We start from the raw sequence: 19,235 nt of genomic DNA, 5'->3' as shown, positions 1-19,235 counted from the left end.
AAATAAATATATAACTGTAAAGGTATTGCTGTTAAAAGGTGTTGCTTAAACTCAGCAGTAATTTGATAAAACTCTTATAAAACCTAAAGAAATTTTAAGAATAAATAACTTGCATATGTGAATAAAATTATTTTCAAATCAGCATTCTTAAAAAAGCATTCTTAAAAGTATAAGTTTTACAACTGGTATCGGCAAAAAGTGGTCATGAGCTCTCTGACTTTTTTAATTGAAAATCAATTTTAAGTGTTTGCTGGGTTTAAAAGTTTGCTGTTGTGCTGTGTGTGTAACTGTGTGTGGCTTGTTATTTAATTAAACAAGGTGCATTATTAATGAACTCACACATTCATACATATCTGTAAACCTTTATATTTATGAGTAAATATGTTTTTAAATCGTACACATAAATTTATACATGTGTGTGTTTGCAGTAACTTAAACAAAAATACATTTAGTAGATATTTTAAAATAACGAAAAAATTAAACATTATTATGTACAAATGCAATAAGTTTACATATAAACAAACACCTGTAAATGCAAATTTTTATTTACATTTTAAAATTGTTTTGGTTTTTTGCCCATATTTACTACAGTGGTTTTGTTTAAGGATTAATTTTAAAATTTTTTTATTGTATGTGTAGAGGCTTAAGTTGTAATCTTGTGGTCTTAAGGCTACTAAAGGATTTGAATTTGTTAAATATAGAATAGAATTTAATGACAGATTGGGGATATGTTAGGCTATTTTAAAAGTTTTAACACGTCTGTGAAAAATGTATAGAAACATGAGTAAATCAACAGTTGTCATAAGCAAACTTTACACTACATGTATTTTTTATTTGTGGAGCTTGGTCAGTTTGAAGAGGAGGGTGCTATATACATCATATCATGAAGGTTGTCACCGGGCCTGCTGTGCGCTGCTTTATACATGCATTAGTTTTGGAAGTATTGTCTAAACTCAGATTTTTAGACGTATTTTTTAAAAATTTGCCAATCACTGCTTTTTAGGGATGATGCTCCCAAAGTGTTTGGTTCTAATTTTGACAAATGCTTAGTAATGCCAGAGAAAGTGTTTCACTATCCTCTCCAAATGCACCCAAGGCCTTTCTATCTATCCGTTTAAAGTCGTCGAGATATCACAATTTTCTATCATGGATCAATGTCTAAAAATTTCTGACCACTTTCGTTACCGGTGTTTGATTGGGTACATCTGATGTTTTTACATAAACTTCCTATATGTCCAGTATTCACTGATGAAGTGATCTTTATTTACCTTTGTTTATGAAAAGTTTCTCCATATTTGAGCGTGGTCAAATGAAATTGTATCTCAACTGAAACAGTCTTGTAGGTATGTTAGTTTTACTTCTAAAAATATCGGCTCTGATCCAATAATGTCAGACTATTAATCTCTACGAAACTCTAAGAAAAAGCCCATCTATTTGAAGGTATTTGATCTGGTATTGAATATCATCAGAATCGATTGATAAATCATTGAGATATAAGCAAATTTGGTTGTTTATTCATCAAATGTCAAAATCATCATCAAAAATTTTACTTACCTGGTATGTTGGAAAGTAATGTAGGAGCTTAGTAAAGACTACTTACTTTTAGGGTGAATAACTACTTTTTTGTTTGACTATTTTCGTGAAATAACTAGTTAGAAAGTTAAATAAAAAATTTCCTCAATTTGGGCCCAGGCAGGGATTGAACCAAGAACCTCCTGGTTGTTAAATGGACGCCCTGGACAAATGGGCTAAATATAACAAATTTCATCAAATGTCAAAATCATCATCAAAAATTTTACTTACCGGGTATGTAGGAGCTTAGTAAAGACTACTTACTTTTAGGGTGAATAACTACTTTTTTTGTTTGACTATTTTCGTGAAATAACTAGTTAGAAAGTTAAATAAAAAATTACCTCAATTTGAGCCCAGACAGGGATTGAACCAAGAACCTCCTGGTTGTTAAATGGACGCCCTGGACAAATGGGCTAAATATAACAAATTCAAATTACTTCACTCTTTATAATAATGTGATTGAAAAAGACCACTCATTACCTAGTAATGTATGAAATAACTACTGGTTATTACGAAAATTTTAAAATTTTTTGCTTGATCGATATGCATACACCAAATATCTAGAATCTGAACTTTTAAAAGAGAATACTAATTTATTTCACTTTTCTAAACACAATGGCTCATAATTTTTCCATAACATAACATTTTCTTCAATGTAGTTTATCGTTGCACAAAATTTTACAAATTTAACAAATTTCATATTGATTTTTTTTAATTGCCCTTCTATTCTTTACAAGGGTGTAAACTTGATGTCATACACAGCTTATCTGTTTTTGTGAATAATTGACATTGGATAGACAAATTTCCCCCATAAAGACGACAACTGAGCAAAAAAATATTTTATATGATTTTTTTTTTAAATGAACAGTACTACAAACTGAAATATAAGCTTATTAAAGCATTATTAACCTTTAATACAAAAAGAAATGAAAAAAAAAAAACAAACACAAAATGATAAACATTAATACTTAATTATAAAAGAAAATAATTTATAAAAAGAAAAATAAGAAATGACAAGTTATTATTTAAGGAAACTGAAAAAGATAATTCAAGGTACAATGACAAGTGTTTTGAAAATTTTATTAAGATATTTAGTTTTTACTTAATTGGAAGTTTTTTAAGGTTTCACGAGTAGAGGCTACTTAAGTTGAAAACAAGTTCTCAATTTTGCTTTTGATAATAAAGCGTTTTAAAACTTTTTTTATAGAATTGTTTTCCAGATTTATTTACCCAAGAATTTATTATCATCTATATTTCTTTTTAAAACCATTTTAATTTAATATTTTCTTCCGCTTTTTTCTCCACTTTAAATCTATCTCTTTTAATAGTTTTATATGTTTCAATCTGTATGAATTTCCTCTGTACACTTAAGTATTTACAACCACTGTCCTTTTTTTTTGTTCCAAACTCCTCTTCAAACACTCGTGTGTAAAAATACATGAAAGAGAATTACTAAGTGGCGATGTATTCATACAGACAACGAGTATTTACATTAGAATTTAGTTTTAACTCGCTTTTATGCATTTAGGTGGGGCAATTGTTAATTAGCGGTATAGTTATAGTTTTTTTATAATGATGAACTAGTTACTCTAGAATTAAAATTAAAACAAAATCTTAAATAACAGTTTTTATTTAATGCTTTAAAGTATTCAGTATTTTGTTTCTAAAAAATGCCTTAAAATATGCAGCATATTATGAACATAAACCTAATTCTTGGAATATTCACGAAAAAGGTAGATTGTAGTGATTTTCAAAAGAAATCTTTGTTAAATTTAAACATTTTTTTTACAAACATTGTGTGAACACTTGGGATTCTCCAAAAAATTGTTGAGATGCACAGATGCTTATAAAATGTGTCATTGTAAAACTATAGCTCGATTCCCCTTTCAGACGTGCGAAGTTCAGGCAGATGGCAATCCCGATTTGGAATGTCCGGCAATCTTCAGGCCGGTCTATTAACTTCCCAGATAAGATAGGTGTTCTAGACTAGAACTTCTAGTCAAACCGTCTGTCAAATAACCCCGAGGAGTCACTTGACTAATCCAGTACCAGCAGTCTAAAGATACTTAAAAGCACCTATACAGAAATGTGAAGGATTATGCAATTGAGATATTTTTATATTTAAAAGCCGAAAAATATGCCATGTTTTCGCAACAGAAATAGTAACATAATAAATTCATGGAATATTCGCGAAAATTATTATTATTCGCTAAAATGAAAAGAATTTCGCTATTCCAAAACTCTGTCGATTTTGTATTTGGATGGTAATATTTTTGTAAAAAAGTATTTATTCCTCTAGACTCTATTGTGTCATCAATTTAGTATAGTTTTAGAAGCATAGTAAGATATTGTTTTAATATTAAATCTCATTTTCAATTGTGACACTCTCCTGATTCTATATTTGTTTATGTATGAGTGTAATGTAAACACACACACACATTTTAGAATTTCAGTATATAACCATTTGTATTTTGTTAGAATATTCGCCTGCATTTGTGTGATAAAATAAAAACAACAACGAAAGTGTGAGTATAATTTAAAAATTATGATGTGTAATTAAGCAAATTGCACAAAATTTCATAAAACAATAAACTTTTTTTTTACACGTTTTGTTTCTGTATTTGGTTTAAACAAATGTGGTCGAGAGCTTAGAGGAATAATGTTATTAAAAATTATGTTTAATCTTTATTCCTGCTTTTACTCGAAGAGTAAATACCATGTCATTTATAGGAATAAGAAAATTTATTAATTAGTTATTTTAAACAAACATATGAGTCTGTATTTTTTTCACATTTTTTGTTAAGCAGCTTAGAAGAGTAATGTGAGAGGGATTTTCAAAGGAAGCTTAATTTTCCCTAGAAGAATTTTAAAATAAAAAATATTCTCTAAGAGTAAGTTGTTTTAATTAAAAACATTTTTTATTAAGCAATCTGTAGCTACTACACTCCAATGACTCTTCGTAGAGTATTATAATATTTTTTTGTTTGCATTTATACACTTAAACTTATATATATCCCTGTAGTTCGAAGTGACTTCAATACTTCACTTCGATTTTAAAGCAACAATTAGCCAGTTTATGAGGAAAGCTTCAACTCCAACTTACTTAAGGACAAAGATTAAGACTAACTTGCTATCTGCAATACAAATATGGTATTATATGCGAGTGTAAAGGGTTGCATTGACCCCCTCTAAAACTGCTGGTCTATACATGTATTAGCTTTATAAATAAATATTTTATTAGTTTATTATGCTTAAAAAAAAAACTAAAAATTATAACTAAAACAAATTAGTAACTGCAAAAAAAGCTAAAACTTTATAGCACAGCTATAAATTTATATGTTTTAACATTAATTTAAACAACAAACTGAAATTGTTTAATTTATTAAAATAAAAAAAACTAAACATGTTAGTAATTTATAAAGTTCTGCAAAAAACCTAAGGGCTTTTACAAAATAAATCTATAACAATTTATTATAACACATTTTTAACAAAAAAATTTAAATTTATTAAATGTATCGATTTTAAAACATGTTGTTAATAAACAATATAAAAAATTTTAGCTAAAGGTTATTTAATATTTATTTTTTTTAACACACAAAAATAATCAAACAAAATTTCAATGTCTTATTTTCAGTTTATGAAAATTTGGAAAAATTAATTTTACTTAAGTCTTTTTTGCTATATCTTTAAACTTTGTGAGAAGGCTATACGTCAGGCATGGAAAATTCTGTACTTTAGTACTTTTTGATATCGAAATATACAGCGAAACCCTCACGATACTTTCGGTTCTTCTTCTAACTTATAAACATTTGATAAATAGTCCACATAGTTGTCAATAGACTAGTTTGTAGTCTATTTTGGTCTACAGTTTAGTCTATTCTATAGTCCAGTCCATAATCTAGTCTATTAACTAGTTTACAATCCAGTCTGTAGTCTAGTATATAGTGTATATAGTCTGCTCTATAGTTCAGTCTATAGTGTAGTCTATAGTGTAGTCTATAGTGTAGTCTATAGTGTAGTCTATAGTGTAGTCTATAGTGTAGTCTATAGTCTAGTCTATAGTCTAGTCTATTGTCTAGTCTATAGTCTATTCTATAGTCTAGTCTATAGTCTAATCTATAGTCTAGTCTATGGTGAAATTCATAGTCTAGCCTATTCTATAGTCTAGTCTATAGTCTAGTCTATAGTCTAGTCTATAGTCTAGTCTATAGTCTAGTCTATAGTCTAGTCTATAGTCTAGTCTATAGTCTAGTCTATAGTCTAGTCTATAGTCTAGTCTATAGTCTAGTCTATAGTATAGTTTATAGTCTAGTCTCTAGTCTAGTCTATTGTCTTGTTTATTTTCTAGTCTATTCTATAGTCTAGTCTTAACTCTAGTCTATTCTATAATCTATCCTATAATATAGTTTATAGTCTATTCTATAATCTATCCTATAATATAGTTTATAGTCTAGTCTATAGTCTAGTCTAGAGTTTAGTCTATAGTCTAGTCTAGCTTATAGTCTAGTCTATATTCTAGTCTATAGTCTAGTCTATAGTCTAGTCTATAGTCTAATCTATAGTCTAGTCTGTAGTCTAGTCTAGCCTATAGTCTAGTCTATAGTCTAGTCTATAGTCTAGTCTATAGTCTATTCTATAGTCTACTCTATAGTATATTCTATAGTCTAGTCTATAGTCTATTCTATAGTCTAGTCTAGTCTATAGTCTAGTCTATAGTCTAGTCTATAGTCTAGTCTATAGTCTAGTCTATAGTCTAGTCTATAGTCTAGTCTATAGTCTAGTCTATAGTCTAGTCTATAGTCTAGTCTATAGTCTAGTCTATAGTCTAGTCTATAGTCTAGTCTATAGTCTAGTCTATAGTCTAGTCTATAGTCTAGTCTATAGTCTAGTCTATAGTCTAGTCTATAGTCTAGTCTATAGTCTAGTCTATAGTCTAGTCTATAGTCTAGTCTATAGTCTAGTCTATAGTCTAGTCTATAGTCTAGTCTATAGTCTAGTCTATAGTCTAGTCTATAGTCTAGTCTATAGTCTAGTCTATAGTCTAGTCTATAGTCTAGTCTATAGTCTAGTCTATAGTCTAGTCTATAGTCTAGTCTATAGTCTAGTCTATAGTCTAGTCTATAGTCTAGTCTATAGTCTAGTCTATAGTCTAGTCTATAGTCTAGTCTATAGTCTAGTCTATAGTCTAGTCTATAGTCTAGTCTATAGTCTAGTCTATAGTCTAGTCTATAGTCTAGTCTATAGTCTAGTCTATAGTCTAGTCTATAGTCTAGTCTATAGTCTAGTCTATAGTCTAGTCTATAGTCTAGTCTATAGTCTAGTCTATAGTCTAGTCTATAGTCTAGTCTATAGTCTAGTCTATAGTCTAGTCTATAGTCTAGTCTATAGTCTAGCCTATAGTCTAGTCTATAGTCTAGTCTATAGTCTAGTGTATAGTCTAGTCTATATAGTCTAATCTATAGTCTAGTCTATATATTCTAGTCTATAGTCTAGTCTATAGTCTTGTCTATAGTCTAGGCTATGGTCAAGGTATGTTTGCTAAAATAATTTTTTGAAGAACCCATATAGTCCCTGATTCCAAATCTTGTATATTCTACCAATTATGCTTTCAGCAAATTTCGATTTAAAATCTTAATCGGTCTACAAATAGAAAAGATCAAAATTGAAAATTTTAATTATTTAGTCTATAGTCTAATCTATAGGCTAGTCTATAGTCTAGTCTATAGTCTAGTCTATAGTCTAGTCTATAGTCTAATCTATAGTCTAGTCTGTAGTCTAGTCTATAGTCTAGTCTATAGTCTAGTCTATAGTCTAGTCTATAGTCTAGTCTATAGTCTAGTCTATAGTCTAGTCTATAGTCTAGTGTATAGTCTAGTCTATGTAGTCTAATCTATAGTCTAGTCTATATATTCTAGTCTATAGTCTAGTCTATAGTCTTGTCTATAGTCTAGGCTATGGTCAAGGTATGTTTGCTAAAATAAATGTTTTGCAGAACCCATATAGTCCCTGATTCCAAATCTTGTATAATTCTACCAATTATGCTTTCAGCAAATTTTCGATTTAAAATCTTAATCGGTCTACAAATAGAAAAGATCAAAATTGAAAATTTTAATTATTTTTGTTTTTTTAATGTTTACTAAAATACAATAAGTGTTAACCATTTCTTAAAAACACTATGATGAAGAGTGTATAAGATACAGCACAGACAAATAAAAAACTTTTACTTGTTCTTAAAACTGTTTATTTATATGACAGCAAAACTACTTAGCTGCATATACATATGTATATACGTAGTAAATCTCTGCATTTTAAATTCAAATTAAACTTAATGGCTGCTGTTTCTTTACCATAAAACACATATCTTTTTGCTAAAATTTTATTGTTAATTCGCCAAACATTTCTCTGGGAAAAACAAGAAATGTTGTTTGTTGTAAAAGGTTAAAACCATTTCTTAAAAATATAGTAGTAAAATGTTTTTCCCATTTAGCAGAAAACTTATTATGAGGGAATAAATATATTTTTGGGGCTTTTTTTAAGTAAAACTATATATGTACGTATGTACTTTGTACATATTATTTTAAGGCATTAAAATTATAATGGAAATAACGTTAATATAAGTAGAAAATATAATACGACTTTGATATTTTTTTAGTTTTTATAACATACATAAATTTTTCACTTATCCACATTTCGTTAAACTGCTGGCTATAACAGGGGTGGGGATAAAAAGAGTGAAGGACTTTAGAAGATTTGTTAAATTTTAAAAGTTAGTAAATTGAGAACTTATGCTTATTGCTTTTTTGTTATAAATTAAACCATCCATGCATACATGTTTAACCTTTCTGCCAATCAAAACCCATATAATCAAAAAGGATTAGGAAATATTCCAACATTTACATATCACGGTTAAATTTATTCCCCGCTATATTTATTACCTAAACTGCTAAACAGATAACAGCACAACTTAAGCAATGATTTTGATGAAAAGTAGCAAAATACACATTGTTGATGTTTAGATGTTTTACATGAATTTTACTACAATTTTTCACTCAGCATATTTTCCAAACAAACAATTTTGTCGACTGTTGCTTATGTATAAGTAAGTGTGCAAAAGTATTTAACTTTTGGTTGCATAAGCCAAGTTTTTGCGTTAATGTTTACAAGTTTGTATGTAGATATGTATGTACGATGAACATTAGCCTGTTTCCATAACTAATATGAATGAAGAATGAGTTGTTAAATTCTGCTACTTGCATTATATAGCATAAATAGTGTTTTTTCTTTATTTCTTTCTACTATCATTTTTATCATTATGCTTTTTACCTAAATAGCTCAACGATGCATACAATAGCATCGCATGAACACATACATAGAAAATATTAAATCCATTTGCATACATAACCATTTTCCTTTGTTATTTTATGTTTTCTTAGTTCTTATTTTTTGTAGTATTTTTAGCATAAAAGCAAAAATAAGCTGTTAAAGGCAAAAAAAAGACTACAAAAGATTTTCACCTTTTAAACAACAAGCCACTTAAAGTGGCAAAACTGTGTTGGTGTTTGTGGCACAATGTATATATAGTATGTATGTGTGTGTGTTGGTGCTTAAACGTTTTGTCTTAGAAGTTTGTCTAGGAAGTCATCTTATATGTAAGGTTAGTAAGCTCTTGACACAAAACCAAAGACATACTGGCACTAAAACTCAAGGCAAAGGCAAAACAAAAGTGGAAGCAAATAAATTAAATCATAATGAAATTAAAAAAGGAATTTTAAGGTGTTACAGCTGCTGCTGCAACTAGCTACAGTTGCGGGTTACAAATGCGTAAATAAACAAATTGTTTCCAAAATAGTTTAAATAGCTGTGGGTTGGCAAGAAAAAACATAAAGATATAAGTAAAGATTTAGTTAAAGGAATTTTTAAAAGGATTTTTTTTAACATTAAAAACAAAATTCTTAAACAAAATTAAATAAATTCTTTCAGACTTCAATTAAAATCAAAAATTCTTTGTGGCTAATAAAGAAATTTTAAAAATTCAACTCAAATATATAATGATTAAAGTGATTAAATTTAAACTAAACATAAATTCCATTAAAGAAAAAATCAGCAACCCTCTACTTAAGTCAATGCCAAAAGGAGATATCTCAGCTTTTATTTTAACAACTGCTTTCTGCTCTTTATTATTTTAAAATTTATTAACTCCAACATATTTTATCAATTTTTATGTATTTTCTGTCTTTTCTTACTTACTCAATAGTTTAATAGTTTTTCACATGCTGTTGTTAACAAAGACAAAAAGAAGTAAGAACAAAAACTGTGGGGAAGAACTAAAAAAAATTATATTGAAATAAATTTTATTATTTAAACACTCTGACACATTGTTTCATTTAAAACCATATGTGTAGAAGAGGATGTCTTTCTTAATATTTTATTTAAGATTTAAACAAGCAAAACATCAAAAATTCTATATAGAATGTAAACATTTATCTTCTTTTTAGCTTAAGTTTTTGTTTTTGGGAATAATGCATTTTTCAGCATATTTTGTATAAAGAATTTTTTTAAGCAATTTTAATCTTATTTTAATATATTTACTTATTTAAGCAAATTGTTTTTGTAGTTTTAAAAATCTACATTCGTATTAATATTTTTTATATTTCCTTTCTTGTCTTTGCAGTTTTCCTTATTTAATTTCCTTTTTGCAAAGTTAAGAAAAAAACTCCTAAACAACCATGTCTATCTCTGATTTCCGCAAAAAGAAGTTGTTGTTCTTGTTCAATGTTTTCTTTGGTAAGTAAAGATTTATTTTCATTTGGTTTTTGTTAGCAATTTATTGAAATTTATTGCAATCATATAAACTCATCAAACACATTAATCATTTGCATCATGTACAAGTAAGGCGTATACGTAATATTTAATTATTGTAAATCAAGTATACGTTGTTAAACATGAACATTTTGATAAGCATTTGAATTTTTGTGAATGAATGAAGAAGTGAACTAGAACTGAACTGGAACTGAACTAGAACTGAAATAGAACTAAAATAGAACTGAACTAGAACTGAACTAGAACTGAACTAGAACTGAACTAGAACTGAACTAGAACTGAACTAGAACTGAACTAGAACTGAACTAGAACTGAACTAGAACTGAACTAGAACTGAACTAGAACTGAACTAGAACTGAACTAGAACTGAACTAGAACTGAGCTAGAACTGAACTAGAACTGAACTAGAACTGCACTAGAACTGAACTAGAACTGAACTAGAACTGAACTAGAACTGAACTAGAACTGAACTAGAACTGAACTAGAACTGAACTAGAACTGAACTAGAACTGAACTAGAACTGAACTAGAACTGAACTAGAACTGAACAAGAACTGAACAAGAACTGAACTAGAACTGAACTAGAACTGAACTAGAACTGAACTAGAACTGAACTAGAACTGAACTAGAACTGAACTAGAACTGAACTAGAACTGAACTAGAACTGAACTAGAACTGAACTAGAACTGAACTAGAACTGAACTAGAACTGAACTAGAACTGAACTAGAACTGAACTAGAACTGAACTAGAACTGAACTAGAACTGAACTAGAACTGAACTAGTTCAGAACTAGAACTGAACTATAACTGAACTAGAACTGAACTAGAACTGAACTAGAACTGAACTAGAACTGAACTAGAACTGAACTAGAACTGAACTAGAACTGAACTAGAAACTGAAACTAGAACTGAACTAGAAGAACTAGAACTGAACTAGAAACTGAACTAGAACTGAACTAGAACTGAACTAGAACTGAACTAGAACTGAACTAGAACTGAACTAGAACTGAACTAGAACTGAACTAGAACTGAACTAGAACTGAACTAGAACTGAACTAGAACTGAACTAGAACTGAACTAGAACTGAACTAGAACTGAACTAGACTAACTAGAACTGACTAGAACTGAACTAGAACTGAACTAGAACTGAACTAGAACTGAACTAGAACTGAACTAGAACTGAACTAGAACTGAACTAGAACTGAACTAGAACTGAACTAGAACTGAACTAGAACTGAACTAGAACTGAACTAGAACTGAACTAGAACTGAACTAAACTGAACTAAACTGAACTAGAAACTGAACTAGAACTGAACTAGAACTGAACTAGAACTGAACTAGAACTGAACTAGAACTGAACTAGAACTGAACTAGAACTGAACTAGAACTGAACTAGAACTGAACTAGAACTGAACTAGAACTGAACTAGAACTGAACTAGAACTGAACTAGAACTGAACTAGAACTGAACTAGAACTGAACTAGAACTGAACTAGAACTGAACTAGAACTGAACTAGAACTGAACTAGAACTGAACTAGAACTGAACTAGAACTGAACTAGAACTGAACTAGAACTGAACTAGAACTGAACTAGAACTGAACTAGAACTGAACTAGAACTGAACTAGAACTGAACTAGAACTGAACTAGAACTGAACTAGAACTGAACTAGAACTGAACTAGAACTGAACTAGAACTGAACTAGAACTGAACTAGAACTGAACTAGAACTGACTAGAACTGAACTAGAACTGAACTAGAACTGAACTAGAACTGAACTAGAACTGAACTAGAACTGAACTAGAACTGAACTAGAACTGAACTAGAACTGAACTAGAACTGAACTAGAACTGAACTAGAACTGAACATGAACTAGAACTGAACTAGAACTGAACTAGAACTGAATAGAACTGAACTGAACATAGAACTGAACTAGAACTGAACTAGAACTGAACTAGAACTGAACTAGACTGAACTGAACTGAACTAGAACTGAACTAGAAACTGAACTAGAACTGAACTAGAAACTGAAACTAGAACTGAACTAGAACTGAACTAGAACTGAACTAGAAACTGAACTAGAACTGAACTAGAACTGAACTAGAACTGAACTAGAACTGAACTAGAACTGAATAGAACGAACTAGAACTGAACTAGAACTGAACTAGAACTGAACTAGAACTGAACTAGAACTGAACTAGAACTGAACTAGAACTGAACTAGAACTGAACTAGAACTGAACTAGAACTGAACTAGAACTGAACTAGAACTGAACTAGAACTGAACTAGAACTGAACTAGAACTGAACTAGAACTGAACTAGAACTGAACTAGAAACTAGAACTAGAAATTCTGTTTTACTTTTCTATTTTACCCCTAAAATTATCAAGTCTTATTCCAAGTTTAAAACAATTCACTCGAATTCCTCTATATTATTAAAGACTTGAATTGCCAGTGTTTTAAATTATGTCTCTAACTTATTTATATGTATTTCGAAAAATTCAGATTATTGTCGCATAAATATTTTAAAAGCATATAATTTAAAACGTTTTAATTAAAAAACACAATTGTATTATAAATATTTCAACACAAAATTAAAACTTAATTTGCCAAAAATTCAGTTTTTATAAAAATTAGATAAAACAACGTATCACAAACAAAAATTGCTGTGTCATAAAAATAAAAACAACAACTAAAACGTATAACTTTCATGCCATAAACTAACTGACACTTAAAACAAGTCACTTCCGCTTGTTTGGAAAATGCGAACCGGATACACTACGACAGCTGTAGTCAAACGAACAAATGGAAAAAAATATATATGAAACAAGAAATAAATAAAAATATAGTCAAAAATAATATTCATTCACTAAATAAACAAGCCATTTAAAATTCAGACACTTAAACACATACACACACAATCTCATGCACACAAAACGCACTCTTATTTAAAATTCTCTGTTATACAAAATATGTACGTATGTATATGTACGTTTGTATGCAAACAAACATTCTCATTCACACTCAACAAACAAATAAACTCAACCTCTCACACTCTCATGTTTACACTTAAGTTGCATATTCATATACATACAAACAGCTAAAGCTACAAATTGTTCTGTATATATGAGTGCAAGTAAATTTATTTTGTATCAAAATTTCTTTTTTACTGATTTAAAATTGTTTACTTTTTCTCTTCTCCTCCCGCTTATGCCCTCAACCTATTTTCCCACGGTGGCTTTATGACTCTATTTTCAACACATACTTCGCTCTCAATTTTGAAAACATCAACAACAAAAATATGGATATTTTATACGGTTATTTTGCCAACTGTTTTATAAAACTACTATACAACATTCAAACACCCACTACTACTGCCACATACAAACGTATTTAATGCTGTTGTTGTTGTTGCGGGTATAAAATGTAAAATTTACTACTATTGCTGTCGATGGTTGTATATGTGTATATACAATTGAATGTCAACAAATTCTTGTTGTAAAAAAAAACATCGAAACAAAACAAAATATCGGTTACTAATATTTATTTGTATGTATTTTGTTTGCTATACGTTTAATTGTATATATGTGTTTACCAATTGGTTATGTGTGTTTGTGTGGTTGTATGTATGGGTGCGTTTATATTTGCATTTCCATTTCCTATATGACCCTCCTAAACACAACAGATGTGAACCAAAGTGGTGAAATTGACATTAAGGATTTTGAATTGGCCATTGAGGTAAGTCGGTTACTATAGAGACAAAAATAAATGAAAATAAAAAAGAATTAAATTTGAAAATAAATATACAAGAACATTTTGCCTGATAAATATGCATGTTTTTTTGTATAACATACACTATACTAAGCTAACAGTAACAACCGTATAGAATGCAAGCAAATAAAAAAATATATATTTTTTAGGAATTTCGGCTGTACAGAAATATTGAGAAATAAGTTCATTTATAAAATTTGTAAATTTCGGAACGGAAGGAAATTTAAACTAATTATAATCCTATTAAGTAGTAGTTTAGACACAATTTTTCAACAAGATTGGTTAAGTATTCTTTGAGTTACAGTGTGTCAAAGTGACAAACAGGTAATTTTCTCAATTTTTTTTTTCAAATAGTTTGACAGCTATTTTCTCAATCTTTCAGAACAAATATTTTAGATATTTTTTAAAAAACTGTTGGACTTTTTTTTTGTAAAATTTAAAATTTTTTGACTTTTTTTCAAAATGGTCCCCTTTTTAAAGCAATTAAAGCTTTAAATGGGAGGTATGACCATAAAAGGGGGAAGTTATAAAAACTTTTGAATATTATAGAAGAAATTATATCAATCAGTATTCCCCATGAAACCAAATCGGCTTTACTTTTAAGTTACTTATACCACACGTAGTACAAGTTTAAGTACAACTATATTTATTTGTCACATGTAAATTATTTCTGCTCAAGCTCTTCTTTACACTGGTCGATGTATGTTATAGATTTATGCATATTTTCAAAATTTGTTCCTGTTTTTTTCTTATTCACGCTCAAAACAATAAATATCTATCATACAAAGTTGATTGTTGTTTTGTTTATATTTTTTTCCATCTCAAATTTGCTTTAACCTTCATAGCGTGTTTGTACATTACGTGGCTGGGCTAAGGATACACCAAAGAATAAGCAAACCCATGCTGTCATGTTGGAAATTTGGGAAGGTTTACGTTCAAAAGCTGACAAGGACAATGATGGTCAGGTATGTATGCATGCAAATTTTTCATGCAAATTTGTTTTCTTTCTATTTTTCTAGTTTTTTTTTTTTTTTGTATGTCATTTCTGTTCTGTTACGTTCTTTTGTGCAACAAACATAAAGTTGGGGTTTTTTTGGTGTTGCAACGGGTTTTGTTGTCACTACATTGGAAAGAATGCCAAATAGCAGTTAGGGGTGAAATGTGAAAATGTTTTTCTAATGTTGAATTTTATTGTGTGTTAGAAAATCAAAATCTTAAAAAAATAAATCATTTCCATTATATAGTTAGAGAGCAAAGAAAAAAAAATGAAGAAATATTTTTAAGAATGAAAATAGTTTTATTTTCTAGCAATAGAAATATCTCTTGTCAATTGCATAGTTTGAATAGAAAAACAAAAATAAAATACCCAATTCAAGCATTTCAACACATACGATATTTGATAGAAAATGTATTAAATTTTCTATTTGGTAGAAGGGTTTTTCTACATTATATTCATACTGTTACATATATTATAAGAAATATGTTTCCTTTATTTTATTATGCAAAATACTTTGTGTTTTGCCTCATTGTTCTTTAGTTGTCTACAGGGTTTTTCTTTTTTGCCGGTTTTGCACAATTGAGGTTTATTATTTTCTTTACTATTCTCTTTTTACACAATTGTACACGTTTCTCTAGCATTCTTTATTTTATGAGGAAATTTAGAGAGTAAAACATATTATTGTAATAGTTTATTTTGTTTAAGGCAACAAAGCAGAGTTGTTAAACTAAGCATTCATTAGTCCAAGCAGAGTTTGAAAATAGGAATTTTAAACATAATTATATATAACAGTTAAATATCCTATACTTTTTGTTTTAAGCTTTAAAATAATTTAATTTAAATTCCTTTTTTTAAACCTTAAATACATTCCTTTTAACTCCTTTTAACAAGAAGCATATACAAAACCCAATTTGGTAAAAATTTTGTTTGTTGAAAATATACAAAATTTTATTGTTGTTTTCGGCTGTTGCTGGTTTTGTATTTTTCTTTATTTTAGAAAATAACCTAAATTGTATAATAAATATTTTGTGTGCATTCACAAGTGACTGCTGAAAAATGCAAAAAAAAAAATTTGCTGGAAAAAATTGGCTTATAACAATACAAAACATTTTCATTTAGTTTTTTTTCTATTGTATTTCGCTATAGTTGGCAATTTTTGGTAAAAAAAATTCGTAACTAAAATAATTTGTATTAAAATTATATTTTATGATTTTTTTTAACATGGTTATGGTCGATATGCTTGATTTGTGGTGTTACAAATTTTTTTAAGGTTTTTTTTAATGGAAAAATCTTTTATGGCTTTCTAATCACTGAAAATGATTTAATTGCAACTGTTTTTTAAATTGAAAAACTAAAATGTATATTTATGAGTTGTAAAATGTTTATTTGATTTTCTTTCTAACAGTCTACTAGGTATAGTGAGCGTATGAATGATATTTATTTATTTGTTTGCCAAAAATATTGCTCATACGTATTGAGGTTTTTTGAATTTGTTGTAATAAAAGTAAGGCAATACAATTTGGGGAAAGCAGATGAATTTAATACATATGTAGTTCTACATAAAATTTTAATGCGACTTTTGAGATCACGACTTAATATCCGTTTTGAATTTTGTTTTGTGGAAAAATCTTTTATGGTTTTCTAATCACTGAAAATGATTTAATTGCAACTGTTTTTAAATTGAAAAACTAAAATGTATGTATATTTATGAGTTGTAAAATGTTTATTTGATTTTCTCTCCAACAGTCTACTAGGTATAGTGAGCGTATGATTGATATTTATTTCGTTGTTTGCAAAAAATATTGCTCATACGTATTGAGGTTTTTTGAATGTGTTCTAATGAAAGAAAGGTAATACAATTTGGGGAAAGCAGATGAATTTAATACATATTTAGTTCTACATAAAATGTTAATGCAACTTTTGAGATCACTACTTAATATCTGTTTTGAATGTAGTAGCCAAAATAATTTTTATTAAAATTATATTTTATGATTTTTTCAACATGGTTGGGTCCATATATGCTTGATTTGTTGTAACACCACAAATTTTTTGAGGGTTTTTTTTAATGGAAAAATCTTTTATGGTTTTCTAATCACTGAAAATGATTTAATTGCAACTGTTTTTTAAATTGAAAAACTAAAGTGTATATTTATATTTCTTTCTAACAGTCTACTAGGTTTAGTGAGCGTATGATTGATATTTATTTATTTGTTTGTCAAAAATATTGCTCATACGTATTCAGATTTTTTGAATTTGTTCTAATAAGAGAAAGGTAATAGCATTTGGGGAAAGTAAATGAATTTAATACTTATGTATGTAGTTCTACATACAATTTTAATAGGACTTTTTAAATCACAACCTTATATCAGTTTTCAATGTCAGTTTAAAATTAGAAACTGGTACATTGTAAACAATTTTGATCTATTTCCGTTTAGCTAAATAATAGACCTATTGCAACCATTTTCAATAGAGAAACGTATGTGAAAAATTTCATAAAACTATCTTGAAAATTGATACCTGTAGCGTGTGCACAAGGTTTACATTGACACACAGATTGACATACGGACATTTATTCAATAATTAATTTTCTTTTATCAGCGAAAATAGAAAATTTGATTGCCACCTTAAATAGCTTAAGACCTTAATATTAAATGTTAATACCAAAAAAAAAAAAAAAAAAAACTTAATGAAAATTCATTATTTTTACTGAAATAAAAAATATTAAATATTAATTTTCCAATGGCAATGATCAACTTTAACCTTGTTGTTGCCTGCCAAATGTTTACACATATACAATTTTATTTATGAAATATTAAAATATATATTTTTTAATTACTCTTCCAATAAAAATTAAATAATATTTTTATGCTCTGCTATCAAAAATATTTTGAACAAAGCTTAAAATTTAAATACTGTTTATTTAGAATATAGTTCATAAATCGGTAAAAATTTATCAAAATATTCAAGTAGGCACATAAATAGAAATGACTGTTGTCTCTTATGAGAACGTTTTGAAAGTGTTGAATAAGTTTTGTTTTGTCAAACACATTTATTACACACTGTTTACATGTCCACATTGATTAACAAATACCCTTCAGGAGTAGAGATTATATGTTTTAATTTCCAATGTCAAATAAGTATATCTATCTCTTACAAATCCTTTGACAAACTTAATCTACCCACTATTAGCGATAAAATGACATAAAAATTAATTAAATATTTATAGGTTTATTTATACGGTGTACACGCTACAATGAGTACATTAATATGACAATAAATAAAAATAAAATATTTAAATAACAACAAATACAATAAATATTTACAACTCTTTCACAGTGATAAATTACAAATCAATTACACTGAATGCATGCACTGGCACACACATGCAGACACACGCTTGTGGACAAGAACATTAAAACCTTAAAAAAATCTACTTTGAAATATTTTCATTTAAATAAAAATAAATTTAAATATGAAAACTGAATTCATTGTAAAAAGTAAAAAGTTATTCATACAAACGTATATACATATGTATATGTGTTAAAAGAAATGTTCTGGTTTTGTTTAAAGGAGACAAACATACGCCAGTACACGCACATATTCCTGCAGTTTTACAAAGCGTATTTGTTTCCCATTTAGACTCTATTTTTCTTTTTTTTTGCAACTTTATACTTACTTGCATCGAATATATAATATAATTAAAGAAATTGACACATGTGTCACTAAGATATAGGATTGACTTCCTCTCTACATTACAAAGTAGAGAGGAAGTCAATCCTATATTATAATGTCTAAAAATAATTCAGAATGAAGACACTTGAAACATTGTTGTCGCCTTTTTAGTTCGGAAAGTCATTATTTAAGCCGCCAAAAGTTATAATGCACATTCTGAGCTTAACTATTCTGATATTTAAGCTTCATGACATTCACTTCGAATTGTAGGAATGAAAAAATATATATTTAAGTGTAAATGCAAAAATATGTATATTTACACTTGTATTTATATGAAAACATGTTAACTGCTTGTTTTATTTGAATACAAAACACATGTAGGGAAATATAAAGTCCATGTATAAGAAA

General features: G+C 28.3%; 1 protein-coding gene across 1 annotated transcript in view; it reads left to right on the top strand.

Annotated features, from left to right (window-relative positions):
* Nucleotides 1-19,235, top strand: part of LOC119609037 (calexcitin-1) — a 51,439-nt gene that overhangs the window by 20,567 nt on the left and 11,637 nt on the right. The window contains exons 2-4 of the mRNA XM_037963713.1: nt 10,244-10,356; nt 14,073-14,125; nt 15,004-15,123. Of these exons, the coding sequence (XP_037819641.1) occupies nt 10,299-10,356; nt 14,073-14,125; nt 15,004-15,123 (231 nt within the window). The 5' untranslated portion in view covers nt 10,244-10,298. The remainder of the gene's footprint in view (nt 1-10,243; nt 10,357-14,072; nt 14,126-15,003; nt 15,124-19,235) is intronic.

Source organism: Lucilia sericata, unplaced genomic scaffold (assembly GCF_015586225.1).
Source record: "Lucilia sericata isolate MDLA Ls3-8-SP2 unplaced genomic scaffold, ASM1558622v1 Contig000917F_arrow, whole genome shotgun sequence".
In the NCBI taxonomy this organism is placed as follows: Eukaryota; Metazoa; Arthropoda; class Insecta; order Diptera; family Calliphoridae; genus Lucilia; species Lucilia sericata.
The sequence above is the reverse complement of the archived record's forward strand: the minus strand, read 5'-3'. Positions and strand labels throughout refer to the sequence as shown.